Source organism: Panthera tigris, chromosome D3, assembly GCF_018350195.1.
Source record: "Panthera tigris isolate Pti1 chromosome D3, P.tigris_Pti1_mat1.1, whole genome shotgun sequence".
NCBI classification, from domain to species: Eukaryota; Metazoa; Chordata; class Mammalia; order Carnivora; family Felidae; genus Panthera; species Panthera tigris.
In genome coordinates, this window is record NC_056671.1 from 45419406 (window position 1) to 45446862 (window position 27457).

Genomic DNA, 27457 nt, shown 5'->3' on the forward strand with positions numbered 1-27457 from the left:
ATAATGTTATTTAAAAACATTTGGGTTCAGATGAGGCAAATTTGCTGAAAGCAGACTTTTTATGTATTCTACACAGTTCCATATAACATTAGATCTTCCAACTGTGTGATAACATCAAAGACATGCCTGAAGGGTACTTAATTTTTTTGAAAGTGGGGGATCCACTTGGAGAAACCCGTATAAGAGGCTATTTGAAAGACATCAAACATGGACTTGTCTGGACTTTGCAGGTTTTGAAGTATATATAGAAATCAAAATTGACTCATTACTTTTAAACCTTTATGTCAGTTTAAAAAAGAGAGAAGAAATGTTTTGAATGGTAGTACTTGAAATATATAATTTTTACTTAGATGTCCAAGAAACTCTTCCCATATACATGGGAATTTATATACATCTGAATACACTCACTGTATCATGAGATTTTTTTTTTTGCTTCATTTGACCAAAACATAATAAAATGATAGATAAACATGTCCTATGCAAGACAGTTTGTACACTGATCACAAGAATATATTAAGCTATATGCATTCTTTTAAAGCTGGGGGGGAAAGAATAGATAAAGTCTCCCAACTTCTATTGAACAGCAGTGTGCAAAGACCATTTTTGTTGGAAAAGTCTGGAGACATTTGTGACGGAGTTTTTATATTTTTTATCTTTAGTAAAATTGTATCCCTTCATGATTGTTCACTTTAGTGTCTTATGTTCCTTTTGTGACAAATGCTGCTAGTATCAGGGTCAAAAACAAATTGTTTTGATAAATGTTACTGATAACTTATTAGAGCATGTTTTATGTTTTAATAGAATTTAATAGAAATTTCAGAGTTCTTTAAATTTCAGATGTTTGAACAATTCAAAGTATTCATTGGGTACAATATTTTTTTGCCTTTTTAAATCTCTGTCAGTATCAGGTTTATTACTTAAAAGCACTAATAACTAGAATAATAAAATAGAATTTAGAATGTTTATTTTTCAAAACACCATTTTATTTTTTAAAGACTTTTATTTTTAAGTAATCTCTGTGCCCAATGTGAGGCTTGAACTCACAACCCCAAGATCAAGAGTCATACCCTGTACCAACTGAGCCAGCTAGGCTCCCCAGAATGCCACCATTTTAATAAATGGTCTCTTGTTCATGCTAGGTTCTATTATCAGCATCTCATCTAATAATGTTTTCTGTATCTGGTAAATACAGTAATCAGTTCTTTTAGAAAACTAGGCAGATTTTTCTAGGCAAAATTAGAACCCCTTTGAAGACACACAAAACTATAGAGGTTCTAATACAACAGGATAAATACTTCTTGATTTGGTTTAGGGATGTTTCATTTATTTTCTCAGATGTTTCATCAAAATTCCTAAAAGATGACATTCATATTAAGGCTACATAAATTAACAGTGAAAGGAATTGCGTGTAATTTTGGTCCATAACATCAGTGTCATACTCATTGTTAATACTATAAGTAATTCTCCCATCTAATATTTTTCCATTTGTATTAACATCTATAAGTTCAATTGAGTCCATAAAAATTAATTTACCTATTTTGAGATAATTAAAATTTAAGACTTAAACTAAGCATCTTATAAAGACGAGTTTTCACTTTGGAATTAAAATAATTTATTAGGCCCTTGCAGAAAAACTAGTGGTAATATTTTGGTAGAGGTTAAATTACTTGAGTTGTATACATAAAGCCACTATTTGTCAACAAAGTTATTAGGCTTATTCAAAACCATAGATAACTTGTTTTAAAGTGACAGTACATACACTGCATATATGGTCTGTTCTGGGTAGAGAGCTAAAGTAAAAGTTAACATAGTGATTTTTATTTTGCTTATAACAAATTCTTGTCTCATTTCTGAATTCTTATTTAAACTTGTTTCTTGTTGTGGCCCTTGGGTGGTTCAGTCAATCGAGCATCCGACTTATGGCTCAGGTCATGATCTTTGGTTCGTGAGTTCGAGCCCTGCGTCAGGCTCTGGGCTCTGTGCTGACAGCTCAGAGCCTGGAGCCTTCTTCAGATTCTGTGTCTCCCTCTCTCTCCCTTTTCTGCTAGTACTCTGTCTGTCTCTCGCAAAAATAAAAGACATTAAGAAATAAATTAATATTAAAAAAATAAAATAAACTTTTTTCCTGTGTTATAACTACACATATGGGCCCTTAATTTTTTCATTTCCTCCAATATCCATATGTTAGCCAGAGTAGGGTTAATTTGTAGTACAGCACTTGGTCTTGTGAATGCTGTTTCCTCAATAGGTATCTCAGGTTGCCAGTGTTACAATCCCAAATACTTTGTTGAACAGACTACCTGTTCATACAGGAGCTACATTGTATAGCCTCATTCCTTCCGATGGGTGTGGAACAGGATTAAAGCACACTTTATAGGGGTTCTAATTGTAGATGCCTAATTGACTTGATGAATAGCAAATGCTAAAATTTAAACACACACACATAGACACACACATAAACCTGTTTCAGGGCTGATCTGCATGACAGAACAAATGCCTCACAGGTGTTGAATGCTTACAAGATAAAAGAGTACTCTTTCCATATTTCCCAAGAATTTTCTTTTGATGTTTATATGGATTTTCTATCTCATTGTTTCTTTTCTTAAAATGGTCATGGCAATAATCCTTTTCATCTTTTGCTGCACTGAGTTTTAGAAGTTGGGTAAAATTAAAAATAAAATCTATCAATAAGTAAATTTTCGGGGCACCTAGGTGGCTCAGTCAGTTAAGCATCCGACTTCGGCTCAGGTCATGATCTCACGGTTCATGGCTTTGAGCCCCACATCGGGCTCTGTGCTGACAGCTCAGAGCCTGGAGCCTGTTTCAGATTCTGTCTCTCCCTCTTTCTCTGCCCCTCCCTCACTTGCATTGTGTCTCAAAAATAAACATTAAAAAAATTTTTTAATAAAAAAAAAAAAGTAAATTTCATACACTTTGGAAAGAAGAGAGTGAAAAACTGCTGACTCTAGTCTTTGGCCTAGTCAGGTCATAAGTTTTTTTCTTAATTCTTTAAGAATGATTTGATGCTTTACTAAGTAAGTACTTTCAAGTTTTCATGAGTATGTCATTATCTGAAAAAGAAGGAAGCTTCTCAGCCTGGGAATTTGACAGATGGAAAAGATTTTTTTTAAACAGCATACCAGTTTTTATTCTTAATATTAAAAGAAATATTTTCCTTTATTATGTTTTATATTTTAACGATTTTCCAACTATTAGGGCAGATCTTTTTCCATAATTTTTTTTAAGTTTTTATTTTGAGCTTATTGTAAATTGACATGAAATTTTAAGAAATAATACAAAGAACTGTCCTATACTCTTCAGCCAATTTCCCACAATGGGAGCATCTTTTACAATTATAGTACAACAGCAGGACCAGGAAATTGGCATTGATACAATTTACCAACCTTATTCAGATACCCCCAATTTTATATGCACTCACTTCCACCGTGTTGATTTTAGATGCCTGTGACTACCACCAGAGATCCCTCACGCCACTTATTTAAGCCCTCAGCCCCCTTTTTCCCATCCCAACCCCTCCAGTTTGTGGCTACCAATAATATGTTTTTTATAATTTTTTCCTTTCAAGAGTGTTAGTTATGTAAGTAGAATCACATCAGATGTACCCTTTGAGATTGGCTTTTTTTTCAGTCGTAATTTCCTTGGGAACCATCCAAGTTGTTACATGTATCAACATTTCATTCCTTTTTATTGCTGAAGAGTACATGTGGTACAAGTATGTACCAGTTTTTTTTTGTTTGTTTTGTTTTTTAACAGTTCACTTGTTAAAGGACATTTGGGTTGTTTCTAGTTTGGGGCTGTTATGAATAAAGCTGCTGTGAATATTTGTTTATTCATAACTTTTTTCTCACAATTCATATTTGTTTATTCACATTTTAGGCTGTAGAAATAAGGGTAAAGTGTATCCTATCAGTTGGACATTTCCTAGAGGTGAAATTTGAGAAACAGGGCAAAAGTCTAACACAAAACAGTTGTCCAGGGCCTGCCTTTTTCTATATTCCTGGCAGCAAATCCTTACTACTTGGGATGATAAGAAGAGGTGGCTTTCCCATCAGTATTTATACCATCGTATCAACTTTATCCCTAGTCAGCATCATGGAGGGGGATTGGTGGAGAAATGTATAATTTTTTTAAAAATCTTATTTGTCTAAATTCTGTTTTTGAATGCTTGTCCTAAATTATACCGATAGCAAAAAGTCCTGTTCTTAGAAATAACAAATTTATTAATGTTTCTATGTACAGTATATGGAAAGTTTTTCTAAATGTATAACTTATTAGAATCCATAGATAAACTATCAAAGGCAAATAGTAAATCTTTGATTTTTCAATAGTCAACTAATACCTATTTATTGGGGACTAATCCTACCCCAAATGAAAGAAATTCTTGAGTGGATACAGAACTTCTAAATTTGCTAAGCATTATTTTAAAAAGTAAATAAAATATCCACAATTAGAAAAAGTGTAGAATAGTAAAAAGATTGATTTAGGACTCAGAAAAATCAAACAGAGAAACTTTTTCCTCCTTTTATGATAATCATACTGTAGAAAATAGAGGTCATAGAGAAAATAGAAAACCAAATAGTTTAGCGTTGCTAAATAGACAGTTTTTTTCACTTATTTTAATAACTATTATCCCATCAAGTAATTATATCATATTTTACTTAAACATCCCTATTTTAAGCAGTTTATATTGCTATAAATTGTTCAGTGTCCTTTGTGACTATGAGTTTCTCTATAGTTTGGATTATATTCCTGGGTTAGAATCCAGGAAATGAGATACTGATGAAGGAGTCCTATTACGTATTGCTAAATTGCTTTCCAAAAGAATTCTATCCATTTATAATATCTCCAGCAAGTATGGGAGTATAGTTTTACAGCACTTTTATCAACATATTGGGTATTACAGTCTTTATAATTTTGCTAAGTAATTGTTTTGGTTTGAATTTATATTTAGTTGCTAGTAATGTTGGATAGATTTTTGTATTTGTTTAATGACCGTTTTTCTCCTTTTGTTAATTATCATTTACAAAAATTAGAAATGTCACTCTCTTTTGTCCATATCCTTCCTTGCAGTTTCAGTGCCCTTCAGCCTGCTTTCTTCATGATAACTGCTTGAGTCCCGTAGGCAGGAGTCTTCTCTTATGTGTTGTGTCAGACTCAATTAAAATAAGAAATATATGTAACAGCTATCTTGAGTGTTCTTCGTTAAGTATTTTAGCGTAAGCAATTTTGCTCCTCATCCAGGACTTCCTGCAGTAATCTATTTTAATCCCAGAAGACCTGAGCCTACATAAGCATGGTTGCTGTTAGCAAATACATAGGCTATGTCAGAACATAGACCTTCATTTATAGTGAGCCTCTAATTATATGCTTGCCCCTGCTATTATGAAGGAAGTAACTCACTTTAGGTGGAGAAAATTTCACTCTACTTAGCTGTCATATAATAGACTAAAGGCAGTAATGTTGCAGATATACTTTTGTGACCTTGGGGTACAAATAAGGGAAATACACTCTCCAAGCTAATGGGACCTGGCTTATTATTCAGAGCCGAGAGTCGAGTAACTTAATAGTGTAGCATTAGACTCATAAAGAAACTCAGATCAACTGCTTTAGAAATGGTAAATGTATAAATAAAATACTGTGGGTTTTTTTTTTCTTTTTCAGGTTTACAAGTAAAAGTAACAAAACTGAAAAAGGAACGAATTTTGTAAGTACCAGTATATAATACTGAGTTCTTATTTTTAAATTAATTGATACTGACGTCCTATTTGACCTCAATGGCTTATTTATGAGAAAGTTAGTTTACAGCATGGACCTTGGATAGTTGACCATGAGTTTTTCAAAATTCTAAGGTAAAAAGAATAACTTAATTTTGAGTATATTCTTAGTTAATATTTGCATATATTTATACATTAATGTAATTTTTATATATACATACATACATATGGGTATGTATACATATAATCTTTTTCCATAAAGTATTTATTAAGAAAATAACTGTTCTATAAATTCATTTTGATCTGTCAATGTTATTCTTTTCTCATCTGTGATTAACACCTGGAATTTAAGATACTGCAAGAAGGGAGCAAAATGGGATTTCTGAACTGATACAAGAAATGAGACAAGGGGTTCCTGGCAGGCTCATTCGGTGGACCTGTGACTCTTGATCTAGGGGTTGTAAGTTCAAGCCCCACATTGGGTGTAGAGATTACTTTAAAAAAAAAAATCCTTAAAAAAAAAAAAAGGAATAGGAGCAAATGAGACCCCTTTTAACTAGTTTGAAATTACCAAAAGTTCCCCTGAATTGTTTTGGTTATTTTTTTTTAATATGAAATTTATTGTCAAATTGGTTTCCATGCAACACCCAGTGCTCATCCCAACAGGTGCCCTCCTCAATGCCCATCACCCACTTTCCCCTCCCTGTTTTAGTTATTAAGCCTAGAATCAGATCTGATTTTCTAAGTCCGAAGCAAATTTTACTCATGGTTCTTTAGGGCTTCCACATTCAGGAATCTGAAACAGATGCATCATAGAATATTATTGCTTATAACAAAAATTAATACCATTGTTTTTTTTTTAATATTTATTTATTTTGAAAGTGAGAGTGTGTGTAGTTATACAAATAGGGGCAGGGCAGAAAGAAAGGGAGGGAGAGAATCCTAAGCAAGCTCCATGCTCAGCTAGGAGCCTGACATGGGGCTCATTCCCACAACTGTGATCATGATCTGAGCGAAAATCAAGAGTCGGATGCTTAACTGACTGAGCCACTCAGGCCACCCCTATGTCATTGTGACTAATACTGCATTTACTTTATGATATATACCAATGGGCCTCAGTTACATCATATTCCTCAAGCTTCCAAGGCTCTAACCAAAAGCTGGAGTTAACAGTCACCCATCAAAACACACCCATTTGTTTTCTCCAATATGATATGAAAATAAAAATTGGAAAGTTCCTTTTACACCTAGAAAATCATGTTTGGGAGATGACTTTGATTCAGAAATATAAAACCATAAGTTTATAAACAGGTTTTTTTTTTTAAGAATGATTTTATGATCCTATTTAATTAGTGATACACAATGCTTTGCATTATTGAGAATGTACATATTCCTGCCTTACAGATGTCATTTTAAGTATCTCAGGCGTAGAATAATTCATTTCTCTGTTTCTTATGATTAGTTCCCACGATTGCGAGATGTTCCTCTAGAGGAAATTAAATAAGCCTTTTCTGAGTAGTAAATTTAGGGTATATATCTTGTTAGTTAGGATTTTGCAAAGTACTCAAAGTATTTCCCCGCAAGATACTTATTAATTACATAGGGCAAAATTATAATATTATAGCGGAGAAACCGGACAGAATTCATCTCAAACTATCAAAGTTAATATCACTAGAAATCAGATATGTCAGCCCCATGTACCTCTTGATTTGATGCACTAAGAAGAGCACAATGTTATTCCTGTAGTATTCTTACCAAAAATGCATAGCCCAGATTTTATCATGGGGAAACATCAGAAAAACCCACATTGAAGAACCATCAAAATAACTGGCCAGTACTTTTCAAAGGTCAAGATTGTGAAAGACAAAAATGATGGAGAAACTGTTCCAGATTGAAGGAGACATGACATTAAGTGCAGTGTAGGATCCAGGATTGGATCCTGGACCAGAAAAATAATGTTAGAGGAACAGTTGGCAAAATTTGCATAAGGTCTATAGATTAGTTAATAGTATTGTATCAATTTCTTGATGTTCATAAATGTATTCTGGTCACACAAGATGTTAATATTTTGAGAAGTTGAGTAACAGATACACAGGTACTCTGTTGTGTATTTATAATTTATTTATAATAGACCTGAAGTTATTTTAAGATGAAACCAAAAAATGAAAAAACGGGGCAGCTGGCTGGCTCAGTTGGTAGAGCATGTGACCTTTGATCTCAGGATCTTGAGCCCCACGTTGGGTATAGAGATTACCTAAAATATTTTTTTTAATGAAAAAAATTAACATTCATTCCTTGAGTCTGAAGAGATCAACTTTTCTTCATCTGTTGGATATTGAAAAAATTCAGTATTCTTTTAGCAAGGAATAGGAAGGAAATGGCTGTTGGATAGGCAACCAAAAATGTCACTACAGTTAGACTAATCCTACCCCTGCGGTTCAGAGAGTAGCAGCCAGTGCAGCTCTTGGGGCATGATCTCCTTTCATGGCACAAATGACCTTTTTTGTTTTTTTCTTTTTAATTTTTTTTTTTAATGTTTGTTTATTTTTGAGAGAGAGACAGCATGAGCCGGGGGGGGGGGGGGGGCGGCGGGTGGCAAAGAGAGAGGGAGACAGAATCTAAAGCAGGCTTCAGGCTCTGAGCTGTCAGCACAGAGCCTGAAGTAGGGCTCGAACTCATGAACCGTGAGATCATGACCTGAGCCAAAGTCGGGCGCTCAACTGACTGACCCACCCAGGTGCCCCACCTTTTATTTCTGTAGCCAGTAGGTATTTCACAAACTCTCTAGCCTTTTAATGCATTTTAAATAGTGTTGGTGGTATTACCTTATGTTTATGTATGTCCGAATTATCTGAATACTTGCCGAAGAACACTTTATATGTAAATTCTTCCCATAATGAGTTATTACAAAAATATATTGAAATTGTGTTAGTTGGATAAAACAGGATCATTTTCTTGGTTAATACGTAAAATTTATCTTTTATCCACTTGAAATCAAAAGGGAAACATCTTTGTTTTACTTAGGAATAAATACTCTTTTCTTCAGTGGTGAAAATATTTTGAGTCCTTTGAGATTTCAAATTATGAAGTGTAGGGCACCTGGGTGGCTCAGTCAGTTAAGCGTCTGACTTCAGCTCAGGTCATGATCTCACGGTTTGTGAGTTCAAGCCCCGTGTTGGGCTCTGTGTTGCCCGCTCAGAGCCTAGAGCCTGCTTTGGATTTGTGTCTCCCTCTCTCTCTGCTCCTCCCCCACTTGTGCTCCGTCTGTCTCTCTGTCTCTCAAAAATAAATAAATGTAAAAAAATAAAATAAAATAAAATCACGAAGTGTACTTATTCTGTTGTTTTCATCTTCATTTTTATATATAGCCCAGCTAGTGTTGGTTGCTACAGACATTGCCAATCAGAAGATAAGCTACATACCAAACTTCAATAGTTAATTACTGATCACTGAAGTTATTCTACAAGTGTCCTCTTCTTTTTTTTTTTTTTTTTTAAGTTTTCAAGAGAGAAAGTGCGCGAGTCAGAGAGGGGTAGAGAGAGGGGGAGGGAGAGAGAATCCCACCCAGGTTCCTCACTGTTAGCACAGAGTCCGACACAGGGCTCAAACTCATGAACTGTGAGATCATAATGTGACCTGAAGTCAGACACTTAACCAACTGAGCCACCCAGGTGCCCCTACAAGTATCCTCTTTTATGTACAGTAACACTATATAGGAATTCTTGTTACCTCTGGCCTTTTCTAAAACCAAAAATGCAATGTTTTAGAGTCGATTATTAGTTAGACAAGGAGCTTTTATATTGTACCTTGGTTTGGTGTTGGTTAATGGTCATGTTAATGCTGTATTAACAACCTTTGATTAGAATGACATCCTTTAATCAAAATGTTGATCACTTTTTTTTTTTTTTTGAGAGAGCACAAGCAAGGGAGGGGCAGGGGGGTGGGGACAGAGGATCTGAAGAGGGCTCTGAGCTGTCAGCACAGAGCCCCATGTGGGTCTTGAACTCACCACCTATGATGAGATCATGACCTGAGCCGAAGTCAGATGCTCAACCAGCTGAGCCACCCACGTGCCCCAAAATGTTGGTCAGTTGCAGTATTGAAACTCAGAAAGTATTGTCTGGTATTTGATTATACATTTTAAGCTACATTCACTAAATGTTGTTACAGGATTTTGTTTTATTTAAATGTATTCTTCATGTAGCCTTAGTAATTTTATTTTCTAAAATATTGCTATTTTAAATGAGTTACAGCTACAAAGCAGTATTTCCTCTTAGCTTGAATCAGAATCATCAAATGAATGATGACACATAATTAGAAGTGATCTAGATTTGCTTATGACCAATGCACTTTATTACTGACTTTCTACACAAAATGCATTTCTCCACACCTGTAACCAATCAGCCACATGAAAAGCTTCTTAAATTTGTAAATGACTGCTGAATTTTACTTTCTCAAAAATCATCTATAACACTTTTGAATTTTAAAGAATGGAAAACATTTTAAAAGCAGCTGGTTTTTCAGTAGCTAGTAATAATGCCTTACTTCACCTGTAGTTTAGAGTCATTTGATCCTCTTAGCAACCTTCTAATATATATTGTAACTACTTTGTACCTGTGTACCTCAGGTGATTTGGGGTTGTACATTTTGGAAGCACAAGTAAGTAAATTCCGTGAGTAATCAGAGAATTAAAGGGATGCTTTATTTTATAGTAAGTTAGATATTTGCACTGTGGGACCAGGAACTTGGGCTTTCTTATATTAACATAATCCCTATATCTCAGTATATTTTACAGTATACAGTTAGGATGCAGGAATAACCAGGATGTCTTAGCTCCATATTGTTAGGATAGCTATATTAATAAGGTAGAGCGCCCCAACCCTTAGGGATTCCCACCTGGAAGAAGAAGAAGAGAAATCAATAATTTTACCATATTTTGTCTATCACTTGATTGTTTGAGATCTGTGTTTTGATGATAGTTGTCTCTGCACATGGTTAATGCTTTTCTCTTACACAAATTCGTTTATCAAATTAAACATGTAAAAATGTTGACAGGTGAATATTACGGGATTTTTTGAAAAGTTCTACTTAAAGAACTTAAGAACTTTTGAAAAGTTCCACCTGATTCTTTTAACCTACTTGTGGACATGGACTACATCTGTTTTTGCCAGTGTGTATCCATTACTTACTAACTGATGGACTGTATTAATGGTCAGTTAGTGAATCTTGTCATCATCCTATTTATTTGCCATTCTTTATTTTTTTTTTAGAATTGTTTGGGTTTCTTTTTTAAATTTTATTTAAAGATAACATTTGCCATATTCAGCCATCCAACTTTATGGCAATCAAGATATTTAAATTCACAAATTTAAAAAATTACAAAGGAAAAAAAGTCCTGCAGTTGTGCAGGACTGTTGTCATACTTTTAATTTCTTATAACAAAGGTTATAGAGAATATAACTTGAACACATATAGTTTCCCCATTTTCTGTATTCACAGTAGTACCAATTTTGATCCCTATAGTGCTTCTCTACCCCTCCAGTATATGATATTGATTTTAAACTAATGAGAAGACTGGTGTAGGTAGTATATGGGAGGGTTTGTTATCTGTCATTTTATAGTCACATTTTCATATACAAGATTTATCCACTTTTACACACGAGTTATATTTACATGCCATTTATCTAAAATGTTCATTTGTCTCAGAAGGACAGAATGCCATCTACCAAGAAAATGATACTGAGTATCCAGTAAGATGCTGCCTATGGGATAGATACGTTGAGCTTACCTTAGATGAGTGAGGTTGGTTATTTGTATCCTAATAACTAACTTCCTTTAGATGAGGTCCAAGGTAGATGTAGCTTGCAATGCATTTCACTCCTAATTTTTTTTGAAATTGCATGACTCTTTTTTGTACCATTTAGAACTCATCAATTTGCTTTTGTAAGGAATTTGTTAAATTGTTCCTGCAATTCATAGAACCCTGTTATGTTTACCACTGAGTTGACATGAATATTTTATTAAGTAATTGAGGTTAGTTTTAATTTTAACATAGGTCATCAGTCTATTTGGTTTTAAAACAAATGCTACTATGTTCTGAATCATTCTAAATAGACAGGAATAGAATATGTGGATGTAGGAAAATCAGACATTACATTACTGTTACAAATTTTCTCTTTTGGGGAGCCTGGGAGGCTCAGTCAGTTAAGCATATGACTTCGTCTCGGGTCATGATCTCATGGTTCGTGAGTTTGAGCCCCGCATTGGGCTGTGTGGACAGCTCAGAGCCTGGAGCCTATTTTGGATTCTGCATCTCCCTCTTTCTCTGCCTTCCCCTGCTAGTGCTCTGTCTCTCTCTCAAAAAAAAATTGAATTAAAAAAAAATTTTTTTAATAAAAACATCTTTTCTGTTGTTCATAATTTAAGAAAAAAACTTTTCCTATGAACTTTTCATTCCGTGTGTGTGTGTGTGTGTGTGTAATTCTTCAATATGTGAATCTGGAATATAATATTTGGTTATATTTTTATGATCTAGATTATTTAGATTAAATGCTAAAGTTAAATAGATATTGGCAGCTTATCTGTTAACTTAGAAAATGTCTTTAATTGTTCCCCCAAACTTTGAAAAGTTTTTAATTTGGTTATATTTGTTGAATATTTTAAAAGCAGGATTAATGAAAGGTTGGTACTGCTTCTGAATTAAATATATTTTCTAGAAATATTAGAAAATCATTTTTTTAATTAAGCAACAGCCAAATTAATGAGTTTCAGCTATCACTGTTATTATTTCCAAAATTTCAGATGGCTACAAATGCTACCAGAACTATATGCAGTAGTCTATTACTTTTTGGTGTATTGATTTTTCATTTTTTATTCAATATCAATTACTCAACCAGTATATACGAAGTACCCCCTATATTGGGTATCTGACATTTTTACTTAGTTGTCTCACTTATCTGTTTTGCTGCCAGTGATACTACATTCTAGCCATTTTGGTAGTCGTTTTGACATCTACTTTTTGTAGTCGACTGGTTTGTCATAATTTGATATTTTAAACCCTTGAGGGGACTGGGGAAGATGTTTCAACCACAGTATTTTTTTCAGCTTCAAGACCATACAGAAAATCCCAATCAGATTTCTAATGGGTTTTCTTAGAATTAATTTATATGCATAATTTATATAATAATGTGATTTTTAAAAATATGATAATGGAAGGGTAGAATATGACACTATCTTGGAAGGTAATCAGGTAATCTACTAGAAGAAAATTTTAGGGGCGCCTGAGCGGCTCAGTCGGTTGAGTGTCCCAACTCTTGATTTTGGCTCAGGTCATGATCCCAGGGTGGGGAGTCCCCATGTTGGACTCCACGCTCAGCATGAAGCCTGTTTGAGATTCTTTCTCTCTCCCTCCCTCTGTCCCTCTCCCCCACAAACTCATTCTCTCTCTCTCTAAAATACGTTTAAAATAAAATAATTTTAAAATTTTTTGTTTTTTCCTACTATAAAATCACAATGGTAAACACTTAAATAGAACCTGGTATGTGATTGTGCTTTTCTGGGTGCTACACATATATTAATGCTTACTTAGTCCTTGCGAGTGCCTTATTGGATATATACTAATTTATCATTTTTACTTGCACTTGGTCACACAGCTGATAAATGAGACCTGAGATTCAAACCTAGGCTTTAGGATCTAGGGTTTGCATGCTTCCACTCTACTCTAAGCCCTGACTTAAAAGTAATACCAAGTAAGAAGTTTAGGCAACACAGAAATTAATAAGAAAGTATAAATCTCCCATAATTGGAATAGAGATGAGTGGAGATATCTGTTACTTACATTAACAAATACAGACAAAATAAAAAAAACAGTAAGTGTACATTTTAATAGCATTTTTGACAACATTGAGTCAACGATGACATCAGAATCCACTCCTTCCTCTGTGTTCCAACACTGTATAATGAATGTCTGGTACTTAAGACAATACTTTTATAGTACACAAAAATACTACAGAGCACATTCTAGTATAATGTGAAGTCTGATTAATAAGATTTTTTTTTTTTTGAGAAAGAGCACACATGGGTTGGGGAGGGGAGCAGGCAAAGGTAGAGAGCATCTTAAGCAGGCTCCACGCCCAGCATGGAGCCTGACACAAGGCTCAGTCTCACAACTGTGAGATCATGATCTGAGCCAAAATCAGGATTGGACGCTTAACCTACTGAGCCACTCAGGCACCCCAACAAGATATTTAAACTTTGCCCTTGAAGTTTATTTTGATATAAGAAATACATGTTATGTAAGTGTGAGACCATACTTTGGAATTGTTACGATAGAATTATCCCATTAGGATAATTCTCCTGTTAGGATTTTCTTTTTAAAAATGTATTTCTTGACTTTTAGAGATGCACAGAGACTAGAAGAATTCTTCACCAAAAATCAACAGCTGAGAGAACAACAAAAAGTCCTTCATGAAACCATTAAAGTTTTAGAAGATCGGTGAGTCGGGTTCTTGGGTATTCTTGAGTAAGTGGTGATTTCCTCCTTTAATAGAACATTGGTTTTAATTTATAAAACAGTTCTGGGACTGATGTGCTCTTTTCCCAAACTGATGTCAACTTTGGATAAATATATACTCTTACAGATTTGTTTTTTTCTTTTTATTAATTACAGGAATCTCATCAATTTACCTTTTAATATTTCTTTTTTTTTTTTTTTTTTTTAATGTTTATTTGTGAGAGAGAGTGAGCATGAGCAGGGGAGGTGTAGAGAGAGAGGGAGACAGAGGATCCGAAGTGGGCTGTGCGCTGACAGCAGAGAGCCTGATGTGGGGCTCAAACTCACGAACCATGAGATCATGACCTGAGCTGTAGTCGGATGCTTAACCGAGTAAGCCACCCAGGTTCCCCTAAATAATATTTATCTGGTGTTGGTATAAGATGAGCTTAAGAGTAGTAATGTTCTGGGGTGCCTGGGTGGTTCAGTTAGTTAGATATCTGATTCTTGATTTCAGCTTAGGTCATGATCTCTCAGTTCAAGAGATCAACCCCACATCAGGCTCCGTGCTGTCAGTGCAGAGCCTGCTTGGGATTCTTTCTCCTCTCTCTCTGCCCGTTTCCCACGTGTGCTCACACCCATTCTCTCTCTAAAATAAATAAATAAACATTAAAAAAAGAAAGAGTAGTAATGTGTTAATTCATTTGATGCTTTAATTCCATTTTTATGTCTAAGTAGGTGGAAACTGCTTCACAATTCTGATTGTCTTCGTGTTTCTGCCATTCTCTTTTTTTCTCCTACATATTTCTGTAGGCAGTCTAGGATTCTTCTTTCTGAATATTTCCAAGATAATGCCTGTCACTTAATTTTCACATACATCTTTATTTCTCACTCCTATGAGATTACCACCCTAGGTTAGAAGAGACTTCCAGATTTTGCTGTATTCCTTTGTCTGAACTGCAGTTGCTATGTAAGACCTTGAACTACCTGTAACAAACAATGTTTCTTACATTTATAGTTAATAATTTCCCTTTGTTATTATTGTGTATATGTCACAGGAGGGCTGGTGGCTTGAGTTTGCCACTGTACCTTTAGTGGTGGAATAATTTAACACTCCATCTGTGCAAACCGCAGTTGTACACTTTTCTTCTACAACTGCTGTCCCAGAGAAGTGCACATTTACTGGAATAGGCAGCCTATTGTGGAATGAAGTTACACGCGCGCTGGAATCATAGATGCAAATTTGAATTTTACGTTTATACTGTGCCCTTAATTCAGATTCATAAATAAATATTGAGTCCTTGCTATGATCTAGGTATAGCTGTAGGTGCTAGGGATAACACTATCCCTAGTGTCATGGAGCTTATATTTAATTTTTAAAGGTTTGGAGTGAGTCATACAAGTAAGAGGCTTTCAGATTATAAGTGCTGTGAAGGAATAAAATTGAGTGGTGTAATTAAGTGACCACAGACATTGGAAAGTGAAGGGATAGGTGTCAGGAATGACCTCTCTGAGGAGGTACCATTTTAACCGAGACGTAAATAATATAGATAAGAGCTACTCGAAGAACTGAAGATAAAAAGAGAACAGACAAATACAAAAGCTTTAGGCGGAAATAAGTTTTGAAATATTTGAAGAATAGAAAGTCTGCAGTGGTTCTAACTTGACTAGGAGGATGAATGATAGGAGATAGGATTGGAAAGGTGGGAGTAACTACATTATGTAGGATCATGGGCAAAAAGTTTGGATTTTGTTGTAATCAGAAGTAATTGGAGGTTTTAAGCAGGGAAATCACAAAGGAATAGGAGCAGGTATTGACAGTATCTGTTATATCCAAACAGACATGTCAGGTAGATAATTGTATATGTGAATTTGAAACTAACTACAGAGATTAGAGCTAGAGAAAAGAATTTGAAAGTCATCACCTGCATATAAATGGCATTTAAAACTTAGACTGGATAAGAGATCTAGGGACATCTTAAAGAGTGTGGGAAGAGAATAGAAGAGGCATCGAGCTCGGACATACTGATTAAGGTTTAATGAAGAATAAGGACCCAGCCAACAAACAAAAATGAGAAAGAAAAATTATCAGAGTAGAAGAAAAGCCAAGAACATATGGCATGACACCAACCACACTTTCTCCACAGGGCTATTTTAAAGATTAAATGAGATTAATGCAAGTTAAGTACATAATAGAAATTTTTAAAAACTTACAGTGTCCCTTCTAATTGGTGACGATTTCAGCCTTTAGCACTCTAGTCAGATCCAGTCTCTAGAAAGCCATTTGACCCCTTTTTTTTCCCAGTCCAGGATCAAAAAGGAAATCATCAGCTACTTTTCTGTTAGTGTGGTGAGGCATTTCCTTGTTTTCTCTGGGTAATGTAGTAAAGCGTTTGGGAGGAATGGTGGGGGGGGTCATATTTTTCTCAGGCTTTAACTCCTCAGTGATTGATATGTATTAAGGGCTTACTTTGTACCTGTACCCGGGCATCTAGTACTTAATCTTCACATTAATGCTGGTATGGTAAATCCATTTTACATAGGAGGAAACTGAACTGGCAAAGAGGTAAGAAGCCATACCAAGATCACAGTTAATGGATAATTAGGTTAAATTTGACCCTACAAACCCCCCAGTTTCTGTTTTCCTGAAGCCTTGTCTGTATGTTGTCTTAATTTTATAAATGTTGTATAAATGAATTATACCTTAACTGATCATCCAGAGTATTTGTGCTTGACCTAAAGTTAACAAAACAGGTACTTTGCAATGTTAATTCCCCAATATTGTCTATTTTCTAGTCTGGTTTTTTGGAAGTTTTTTTTTCGGTTGTTTTTGTTTTTAATTGCTATTAACTATTATACTACCTTTAAATGTCTAGGTAACATTTGGTAAAGTTCTGCTTTATTTAAAATTTCATTTTAAGTTTTATGTCATGTAAGAAACCCAGAGCAAGCTTTAAAAATCTATAAAAATTAACGTTTTGCTAAGACCTTTAAAAAGCAAAATGTGTTTTGTTAAAAATTTCTTTTTTTTTTTTTTTTTTTTTAAGTAGGCTTCACACCCAGAGCAGAGCCCAATGCGGGGCTTGAACTCACGACCATGAGATCAAGACCTGGGCTCAGGCCAAGAGTCGAACACTTAACCAACTGAGCCACCCAGGCACCCTGTGTTTCATTAAAATTTCTAAACAGTAATTCTGAAACTTGCTACTTACTCTTTATAGGATGAAGCAATTTTTATTTTTTATGCTAATGTTGTGAAAACATTGTGAGATGTTTAGATGAAAAGAATTACCTGGTAAAGGTAAATTTGATAATAAAAAGTTCTAATTTTAGGTGGCTTATGTTTTACTACACTAGTATTATAAGAGACTTTCCTTGAAGGAAACAAAGTATTTCACTAAATGTAAGGAATAGTCACTGTGATGTGGATAGAATGCATTAAAAAAAATCTGAACAAAGCAGTTAAAACATGGTTGTCTAGTAGATTTTAATATTTTTAAAAGCATTTTTGGCAGTTGTAGGAAACTCATATTTCATCTGTCATTGAAAGGGAAAATTTGTGTTCATAATCAGGGGATTTGTGGTTGTGCAACTATTTTTCAAATACTAGACCAAATGTCCTCTTTTTGTGTTACTCATAGGTTTTAATTTAAATATTTTTCAGGAGATCTCTGACTTTCTAGACTAGGTTTAGTTTTGCTGTGTGCTTTAATAGTACCCTGTATTTCCGCTGTCATGATGTGAATCATGCTTTGCCTTAATTACTCTTTTACTACCTGTCTTTTTTTAGTACACTCTAAACTCTTTAAAAGAAATTACATTATCTTGGCCACTGTTGTATTTCAGCACCTACAGTACTCATTGTAGGTGATCATGAATATGATCACCTTTTGAATGAAAATGAATAATTTTTTTGAAGTTTATTTACTGTTTATTTAGAGAGAGAAAGAAAGAGAATGAGCTGGGGAGGGGCAGGAGAGAGAGCGCGAGAATCCCAAGTAGTCTCCAAGCTGTCACATGGAGCTCAATGCGGGACTTGATCTCACGAATCATGAGATCATGACCTGAGCTAAAATCAAGAGTCGGACACGGACTGAGCCACCCAGGCGCCCTGAAAATGAATAAATTTGAGGAAATCTTTTTGGGGTATAACAAACAATTGAGCATACTTGTTAATCTGGTAAGTTTTAATTGCAAAATGAAAGCTTTTATTTCTTCATCTCTATGAAGAAACTGGAATATAACTCAGAAAGCATGCTGCTTTCTGCTCTTACTAGTGGAATTATTCTTCTTTCCCTGTTACCTGTATATAGCTACTAAAATTGCATTCATTCTCCTGTGAAATTGAGGGTTTTTCTTTCTCTGATAGCAGCAGTGGAACCTTGATGGAAATAGGAACCTAGTATATTTTCTCCTATCAGTTTAAATTTAAACTAGGGTCAGTGAGCAATCAAGAGTTGACTCTTTTTTTTCACAAATACTGTTATCAAGAGTGGCAGTTGACTGGAGAAAACTGGAAGTAATAAACAAGCTAGAAAATGTTTGATTTTATAACTGTCTACGTCAGTGGCATTTTTAAAGTTGGAAACTAGGTGTTCCAAGGGGTTGTTTTCAATCATATGTCATGACATTTTAACATACCAGATTTTATTTCTTAGAAACAATAAAGTGTTCAATTTTTACTGAAAAACTGACTAGCAGAAGACCTCTAACTAATCCATTAGAATTGTTCCATGCCATTTACCTCTTTCAGGGTTTTCCAGTGACTTTTCTTTTTCTTTTTTTTATTTTAATATTTATTTATTTATTTTTAATGTAAGATCGATGCCCAAAGTGGGGCTTGAACTCACAACACTGAGATCAAGAGTCACATGTCCTACCAACTAAGCCAGCCAGGCGCCCCTTCGATGACTTTTCTATGTCATGTGCTCTTTGGCCTCTGTAGCTTAATAATTCTGTGTATAAATTTACCACAATCAGGTCAGCTGTTTGAGTGTTTACTGCATGGACCCTAAGCTATTAATTTGAACAAATCTTAGAACTGTAAATATGAAATGTCAGGTACTTTAAGCAAATAGTTAAAATTGAGTTTTCTCTTATAACAGTTTAATAGTCTCTTGGTTTTGGAATAGTTGGGGTTTTTTTGGTTTTGTTTTTTTAAATTTATTTAGTATTTGAGAGAGAGAGCACACGCATGAGCAGGGGAGGAGCAGAGAGAGAGAAGATTCTCCTAAGCAGGCTCCACACTGCCAGTGTGGAACCTACTGCACAGCTGGATCTCATGAACCATAAGATCATGACCTGAGCTGAAATCAAGAGTCAGATGCTTAGCCAACTGAGCCACCCAGGCGCCCCTTGGAATAGTTTACAGAGATTCATTTCTTTTGGAATTTTAAAGGCATAAATAGACCTTACTATTAGCTTTAGAAATGCTTGAGAATCCAAAAACATTATGTTATAGCAGAAAGACAAGAAGGTGTATGTCCTTTCTAGTACCTTAAATTTTCAAAAAGATGTTACACAAAGTTTATTAGAATATAATATTACAAAATTAAATACTTGTTAGCTTATTTTATCATTTTTCCTTTTCAACTTTTATTAAAAGTAATGCATATGCATTATAAAGTGTATAGTTACTATATATTCCTTTTTTCCACCCCTACCAGTCCCAGTTTTTAGTGCTCCAGATTCTAAATGATACATTTTCACTTTAACCCTTGATTTATCAATTTGAGACCATCTTATTTCTTACTATGAAAATGAGGATACCATTTTCCTTTGCATATTTTTGTTTTTATTTTTTATTTTATTTTATTTTATTTTTTACTGTAGAGGGAGCACAAACAGGGGAGAGGGCCTCCACACTGAGCGTGGAGCCTTGACAGTGCTCAATCCCATGATCATGACCTAAGCCAAAATCAAGAGTCAGCCGCTCAACCAACTGAGCCACCCAGGCTCTTCTCCCTCACATATTTTTGAATAGTTATATTTTAGTTCTTCTATTTTATCTTAAACCTTAATACATACATTTTTATAAAAATATGTCTTTACAGGAATATATTTTAGAAAAATGTCTGAACAGTCTCCCTGAGCTCACCACTGTATTGCTGGAGGATAGTAAACTATTTATTTATTGACTCTAAGTATTCTCTGCTAAGGCAAGATAGCATTTCCTTCTCTGCAGATCTGATGTCATGACCTCTGTGCCACTCCAGGAGACTTTTTTTTTTTAAGTTTATTTATTTATTTTGAGAGAGAGCGAGGGAGGGGCAAAGAGAGAGGGAGAGAGAATCCCAAGCAGGCATTCCGCTGTCAGCATGGAGCCCAACACAGGGCGCGAACCCAGGAACTATAAGATCATGACCTGAGCCAAAGTCAAGAGTTGGGGACTTAACCGATTGAACCACCAGGTGCCCCAGTAGACTGTTTCTCCTGTCCAGGCCACATAGATTCTTTCTACTCTGTTTCAAATCAGTTGGTCAAATCAGCCCATAATTATATTATGACAAGGACATACTCCTATGTGTTTGCTGGTTTTTCCCAAAAGTTCTAACTACTTTTTTTCATACTGAGATAAGAGACATGTTTTCCTTACTATGCCATTAATACTATGTAATGTGTCATTCTATTTATTGACTATCATCTTCTTTTTTCTTATTCTTGGAGGTATATTTCTTGGGCTAAAAACCTTCCTGTACCAATTTGGACCATTTACTTTCTAGGTTTTTCTATAGCTGCCATTCTGGAATTTCTCCTCACTGGATCTCCCTACATTAATTCCATTATTTCTTTCAACTCATGTTAGTCCACAAATGCACAGGAAGTAAATTTTCAAAGAGTCCTTGCATGTCTAAAAATGTCATTTTACTGTTGATTTAGATGATATTTTGAATGGATATAAAATTCTAGGTTCGAAATAGTTTTTGCTTCAAATTTTAAAGACATTTTCTCAGGGGCGCCTGGGTGGCTCAGTCGGTTAAGCGGCCGACTTCGGCTCAGGTCATGATCTCGTGGTCCGTGGGTTCGAGCCCCGCGTCAGGCTCTGTGCTGACAGCTCAGAGCCTGGAGCCTGTTTCAGATTCTGTGTCTCCCTCTTTCTCTGACCCTCCCGTGTTCATGCTCTCTCTCTGTCTGTCTCAAAAATAAATAGATGTTAAAAAAAAAAAAATTAAAAAAAAAAAGACATTTTCTCATTATCTGTTAGCATCCGATGTTGATAAGACTGATACCATTCTAATGTTATTCCTTTATAGGTAATAGATATTTTTTCCTTCCTGGAATTTAAGATCTTTTTATTGTTGTTCTGAAATTTTGTGATGGGTGTGTGTGTGTTTGTGTGTGTGTATGTGTTTCTTTAACCTGTTGGACACTCAGTCTAAAGACTAGTATCTCTTAAGGTCTGGCAATTCTTTTCTGTTATTTCCTCTCCATTTTTATATGTTCTCTATTTCTGGAGTACTTCTTGGTCATAAACTGATTCTTTATAATCTTTTCTCTGATTTCTGTTACATATTTTTTTTCCTTGTGTTCTGGAGGATTTCTTCTATTTTATTCTCTAGCCCTACTACTGAGGTTATTTTGATAATCACTGTTTAGTATTCAGTAACTTTTTATTTATTGAACATTGCTTTTTTTTTTTTTTAATTTTTTTTTTTTAACATTTATTTATTTTTGAGACAGAGACACAGCATGAGCAGGGGAGGGTCAGAGAGAGAGGGAGACACAGAATCCGAAGCAGGCTCCAGGCTCCGAGCTGTCAGCCCAGAGCCGGATGCGGGGCTCGAACTCACAGACCGCGAGATCATGACCTGAGCCGAAGTTGGACGCCCAACCGACTGAGCCACCCAGGCGCCCCTGAACATTGCTTTTATATACATGTGTGCTATGGCCCATTTTATAATTTCCCTTGTGATTCTTCTTGAACTCGTTCTTTATTTAGGAGTTCATTGCTTAAGATTCACAGATTTTCCAAATTTCCTTCTGTTTTTGATTTCTAATTTGATTCCATTGTGGTGAGAGAACATGCTTTTTATGATTTCAGTGCTTTTAAACATACTGAGACTTGTTTTGTGACCTAGGAAGAGGTCTGTCCTGGCAAATGTTCCAACTGTGCATTCTGCAGTTGTTGGTGGTGTGTTATGCAGAGGTCAGTCAGGTCTGGGTGGTTGTTGGTTTGTTCAGGCCTGCTGTATCGATGCTGATTTCTTGTCTCACTTCATCTATCCGTTATTGAGAGTGGACGTCTATAGCTGTTACTGTTGAATTTGTTTTTCCCTTCAGTTCTCAGTTTTTGCTCTCTGTATTTTGGGTCACTAGTGTTAGATGCATATATGTGTATAATTGTTTTATTTTTGTAGTGAATTGATCCTTTTATTATAAAATTCACTGTACTAGTAACACTTCCTGTCTTACAGTCTATTTTATAGTCTGATATTATCATAGATGCTCCAGCTTTATTTTGGTTTTTGTTTGCATGGTCTCTCTTTTTCCATTCTTTGCCTTCAGCCTATACGTATCTTGGAATCTAAAATTTGTCTATTGTAGGTAGCATATTGAATCTTAATTTTTTTGTCCTGACAGTTAGATCTGCCTTTAGATCAGAGTTAGTTATAAGATGTCTCTCTAGATCAGAGTGTTTTATCAATTAACAATGTAATTATTGATATAGTTGGATTTAGGCCATTTTGCTTTCTGTAGGTCTCATGTCTTTTTTGTTCCTCCTTTTCTGCCCCTTGCTGCCACCCCAAAACTTGCTTTTTCTAGAACTCTTATTATTGAAAGGATAAACCTTTTAAAATAATTCTCTAGTTTTTTAATCTTTTCTATTTGCTCTTTGCTTTTTGAGGAGATTTTCTCAACTCTGTTTTCTTACCTTCTATTGAGGCTTGGGTTTTTTCCTGCTGGCTTTTTTTTTTTTTTTTTTTTTTAAGATTTTATTTTTGAGTAATCTCTATACCCAACGTGGGGCTTGAACTCAAAACCCCGAGATCAAGAGTTGTGTGCTCCACTGCCTCAGCCACCTGGGGCTTCCCTGCCCTGCTGTTATATTTTTAATTAACAAGATTTTTGTTGTTGTTGTTCTCAGAATATTTCTTTTTATGGCAATCCTGTTTTCATTTCATGGTTTGGTATCTTTATTTCTCCTGAGACTATTCTTTACAGTTTCGTGATGGTAGTGTTTTTTTCTTCTCCCTACTTTATTTATTTATTTATTTATTTATTTATTTAGACGTATATGTATATATATGTGTATATATATTTTTTTTTAGTGTCTTGCTCTAGTCTCTTTCACTTTATAAGCTTTTCTGAGATGTCTATTGATATATTTAAGAGAAATGGATAAAAGTTGAGTAGAAGCTGTGAGTGGAATTGTAGTCTCTGAGCTTCACTGCAGGTTGATCTGCCTGGTCTTTTTCACTGATAATCCCCAAATGGCGGTATCTTTAGGTCTGATTTCCTAGAGGAGGCTCCTTTATTCTGCTTTCTGGAATGTGTAATAGGGCTGGCTACTAAAGTCCTGGAAGCCAAGTAGATGATGAGGGCCTAGGCTAAAGTCTAAGAATTTGGCATGAATATACATTTATTTCACTATTGTACTCCTACCCTTACTTACATCTTGTGTTTCCCAAACCTGTATCTGTGTCTGTTTTAGACCCTCTAGAGGGTAAATCTCCAATATTCTCCTAGGAATGGAAGGGGGGATCACTTGAGTACTCAGAATACAGAAGAGAATATGTTGATATGATGATTTCTTGAAATACTTAATATTTTTTAAGTTTATTTATTTTGAGATAGAGTGTGAGTTGGGGAGGGACACAGAGAGGGAAAGAGGAACCTAAGCAGACTCTGCACTGTCAGCACAGAATCCAATGCAGGGCTTAAACCCACGAACCGTGAGATCGTGACCTGAGCCAAAATCAAGAGTTGGATGCTTAACTGACTGAGCCACCCAAGCACCATGATTTCTTGAAATACTTTAAATTACTTATTCTGGGTACCCTTTTTTTTTTTTAAAAGCTTCTGGGAATTCTGTAGTGTATATCAAGTTGGTTCTAGGTCAGTGCTGTCTACTAGACTTTTCTGTGATTAGGACACCCTCTCTTCAGCACTGACAAATAGTGAAAACTTTTTTTAAAACCTTTTTTTGCATAATAGTAAATTGTGAGTTTTTCTGACGTTGGGTTTTTTTAATGCTGACAAGAGCAAAGTATGGAGTACCTTTTTTTAACTTTGTACTCTTTGACCTTTAGTATTCATTCAACTAAAAAAGTTGTTGATCACTCATGTGTCATATCCTATGCCGAGCAATACAGAGGCAAGCTTGCTTAAGATATAATTCAGCCCCTTGGTACTGGACTAAAGTTCATATTCTGACTATATTAAAACAAGGTCGGATTCTTCAATAAATAAGTTCCTTTGGATAGAGTTTAAAATTGGCAGAATTTACAGAATTCCACTCGGAATTGCAGTCTTGTAGAAAGTGATGTTGTGGCATGATTTCAACCTATTTGAGAACGTGTTAAAGGTATAATACATCATTGAACTATTAATTTTCTCAATATTCGCCAAGTCAGTTATTTACATCTTATAAAGTATAAAAGTCTTGGAGTTCAAATATAAGGAAATATATTTTAGTATTTGAAAAAAATTGAATTTCAGCTTTATGGAGATACAATTGACAAAATTGTAAAATAAAGTGTACATAATGGTAATTGGTAAACATATACATCGTGAAAGAATTCCCATCATCCGGTTAATTAACATAGCCATCATCTTACATATATTTTGGTGAGAACATTTAAGTTCTACTCTAAAAATATTTTGTTTTTGTTTCCTAGATTAAGAGCAGGATTATGTGATCGCTGTGCAGTAACTGAAGAGCATATGCGGAAAAAACAGCAAGAGTTTGAAAATATCCGGCAGCAGAATCTTAAACTTATCACAGAGCTTAGTGAGTTTCCTTTCTTCATTAAGTATTTAAAGCATAATGTACTGTTGTTAAAACCTATTATTAAATTGTTTGCAATCAAATGGATGGTTTACATACATTTTTCCTCGTGTAGGCAAAAGTTCAAATGTCCTTTATTCCCTTTCTGTAGATTTAATTTCATGCTTTACTTTAGTAAGAAATAGAGTACAAAAAGTAGTATAAATACTGTGCACTTTGGCCCTCAAGTCTCACCAACAATAAGATAAGAAATTTCCTTTGCTTGTGTCTACATTTGCTTCTTTAGTTTTATCTTTATTTCATGTCATTTGGCTATTTAGTAAAGTCAAATACAAAAATACAATTTAGTGTTCTGCAAAAGTGTACACTTTCTGTGGTTTTCATGACATATTAGTACAAATATATCATTTTCAGTTTAGTCTCCTTACACATTTAATGTGGGGTTTCCTTACATTTTTAGCCTTCTCTTAAATGTCTTCTCTTCCATTATCTCTTAACCTTATTCACTTCTAACTATTCATATACTCTCTTAGTGACCTTTACCTTGATTCTCTGTAAACAGCTCACAATGAACAGCTCACAATGAGCACAAAATCTAATTAATTTATCTTCTTTTCTATCTTCTGACTATTTTCTTTCTATTAATTATATTGCTATCCTCTGGTTACTCAAGCAAGAATAAATGAATATTTCCTCATGGTTTCAAAAAGAGAAAGAACATAGTTTTATTCTGTTCCTGGGGGTAACTATTATTAACAATCTGATAATGTATTTTTCCAGATCCAGGTTTATCTTTCTGTGTGTCTCTTCCCCTGTTTTGTCCCCTCCTCTCTTTTTTATTTTTTTATTTCTATTTCTATTTATTTTATTTTTAAGTGCTGTCTGTGCCCAGCGTGGGGCTCAAGCTTAGAACCCCAAGAGAAAGACATTTGCTCTACTGACTGAGTCAACCAGGCAACCCACAACCTTGAAAGTTTACCATGCATTCCTAAAATGTAAAGTTAATGTCTTGACCATCTTCTGAACAATGTACAGACCTTAAAACACCTTAACTCTGCTCACCTCCTTTTCCACTTACATGCTGCTTATGCCTAGCATTCATTTTCTTTTTTTTAGCCTATAAGTTAGAAACTTTTTTTTTTAATGTTTGTTTATTTTTGAGAGAGACAGAGCGTGAGTGGGGGAGGGACAGAGAGGGAGACACAGAATCTGAAACGGGCTGCAGGCTCTGAGCTGTCAGCACAGAGCCCGACGTGGGGCTCGAACCCATGAACTGTGAGGTCATGACCTGAGCTGAGGCTGGATGCTTAACTGACTGAGCCACCCAGGTGCCCCAGTTAGAAACTTTTCTAAAAATTACTAAGAGTTTTAAAAGACTCAACTACCTGTTTATCAGTTTCTTTGCTTATTATTGCTTTTTGCACCTCCATTTCCTTCTGGGATTATTATCCTATCTGAGATACATCCTTTTGAGGGTATTGGCTGGTTCTAAATTCTCAGTTTTTATCCAAAAATGTTTTTATTTTACATTTACTTTTGTAAGCCTATTTTGCAGGGTAACAATCATTTTTCTCTGGCTGCTGCTATGATTTTTTTTCCTTCTTTTTTGGTGTTCTATAATATTAGTATAATTTTAACCAGGTTTTTTTTTTTTTTTTCAAAAAAATTCTGTTTAGTATATATTATAAAATCTGTGGAACCACATTTTTTTTTTTTTTTTTGAGATTTTATTTGAAGTAATCTCTACCATCCATTGTGCAGCTCGAACTCATGACCCAAGATCAAGAGTTGCATGTTCTACCAAATGAGCCAGCCAGGTGCCTTTTTGGAACCACATCTTTAATTATACCTGGAAATAGCTTTTCAAATATTGTGTCTTCTCCAGTCTCTGTTTGGGTATTCTGATGAGACCTCATCATTCTGTCCTTTGTATCGCTTGATATCCCTTTCCTGTTTTTCATCTTGTTTCTCTCTGCTACATTCTGAGTGATTTCTTCAGCTCTCTTGTTCATTATACTAAGGACTTCAGTAGTTCTCTTGTGTTGAGTTGTTTTATTTCAGTAACCAAATTTTTCATTCCTAAAAATTCTATTTAATGGTTCTTTTTCTTTTTTCTTTTTTTAATTTTTTTTTTAAATTTTTTCAATATATGAAGTTTATTGTCAAATTGGTTTCCATACAACACCCATTGCTCATCCCAAAAGGTGCCCTCCTCAATACCCATCACCCACCCTCCCCTCCCTCCCACCCCCCATCAACCCTCAGTTTGTTCTCAGTTTTTAA

At 34.9% G+C, this 27457-nt stretch overlaps 1 protein-coding gene across 2 annotated transcripts in view; it reads left to right on the forward strand.

Annotated features, from left to right (window-relative positions):
- RBBP8 (RB binding protein 8, endonuclease) overlaps positions 1–27457 on the forward strand; it is an 89853-nt gene that overhangs the window by 12302 nt on the left and 50094 nt on the right. For both annotated transcript variants that reach the window (XM_042962181.1, XM_042962182.1), the window contains exons 3-5: positions 5683–5725; positions 14134–14229; positions 25065–25177. In XM_042962181.1, the coding sequence (XP_042818115.1) occupies positions 5683–5725; positions 14134–14229; positions 25065–25177 (252 nt within the window). The remainder of the gene's footprint in view (positions 1–5682; positions 5726–14133; positions 14230–25064; positions 25178–27457) is intronic.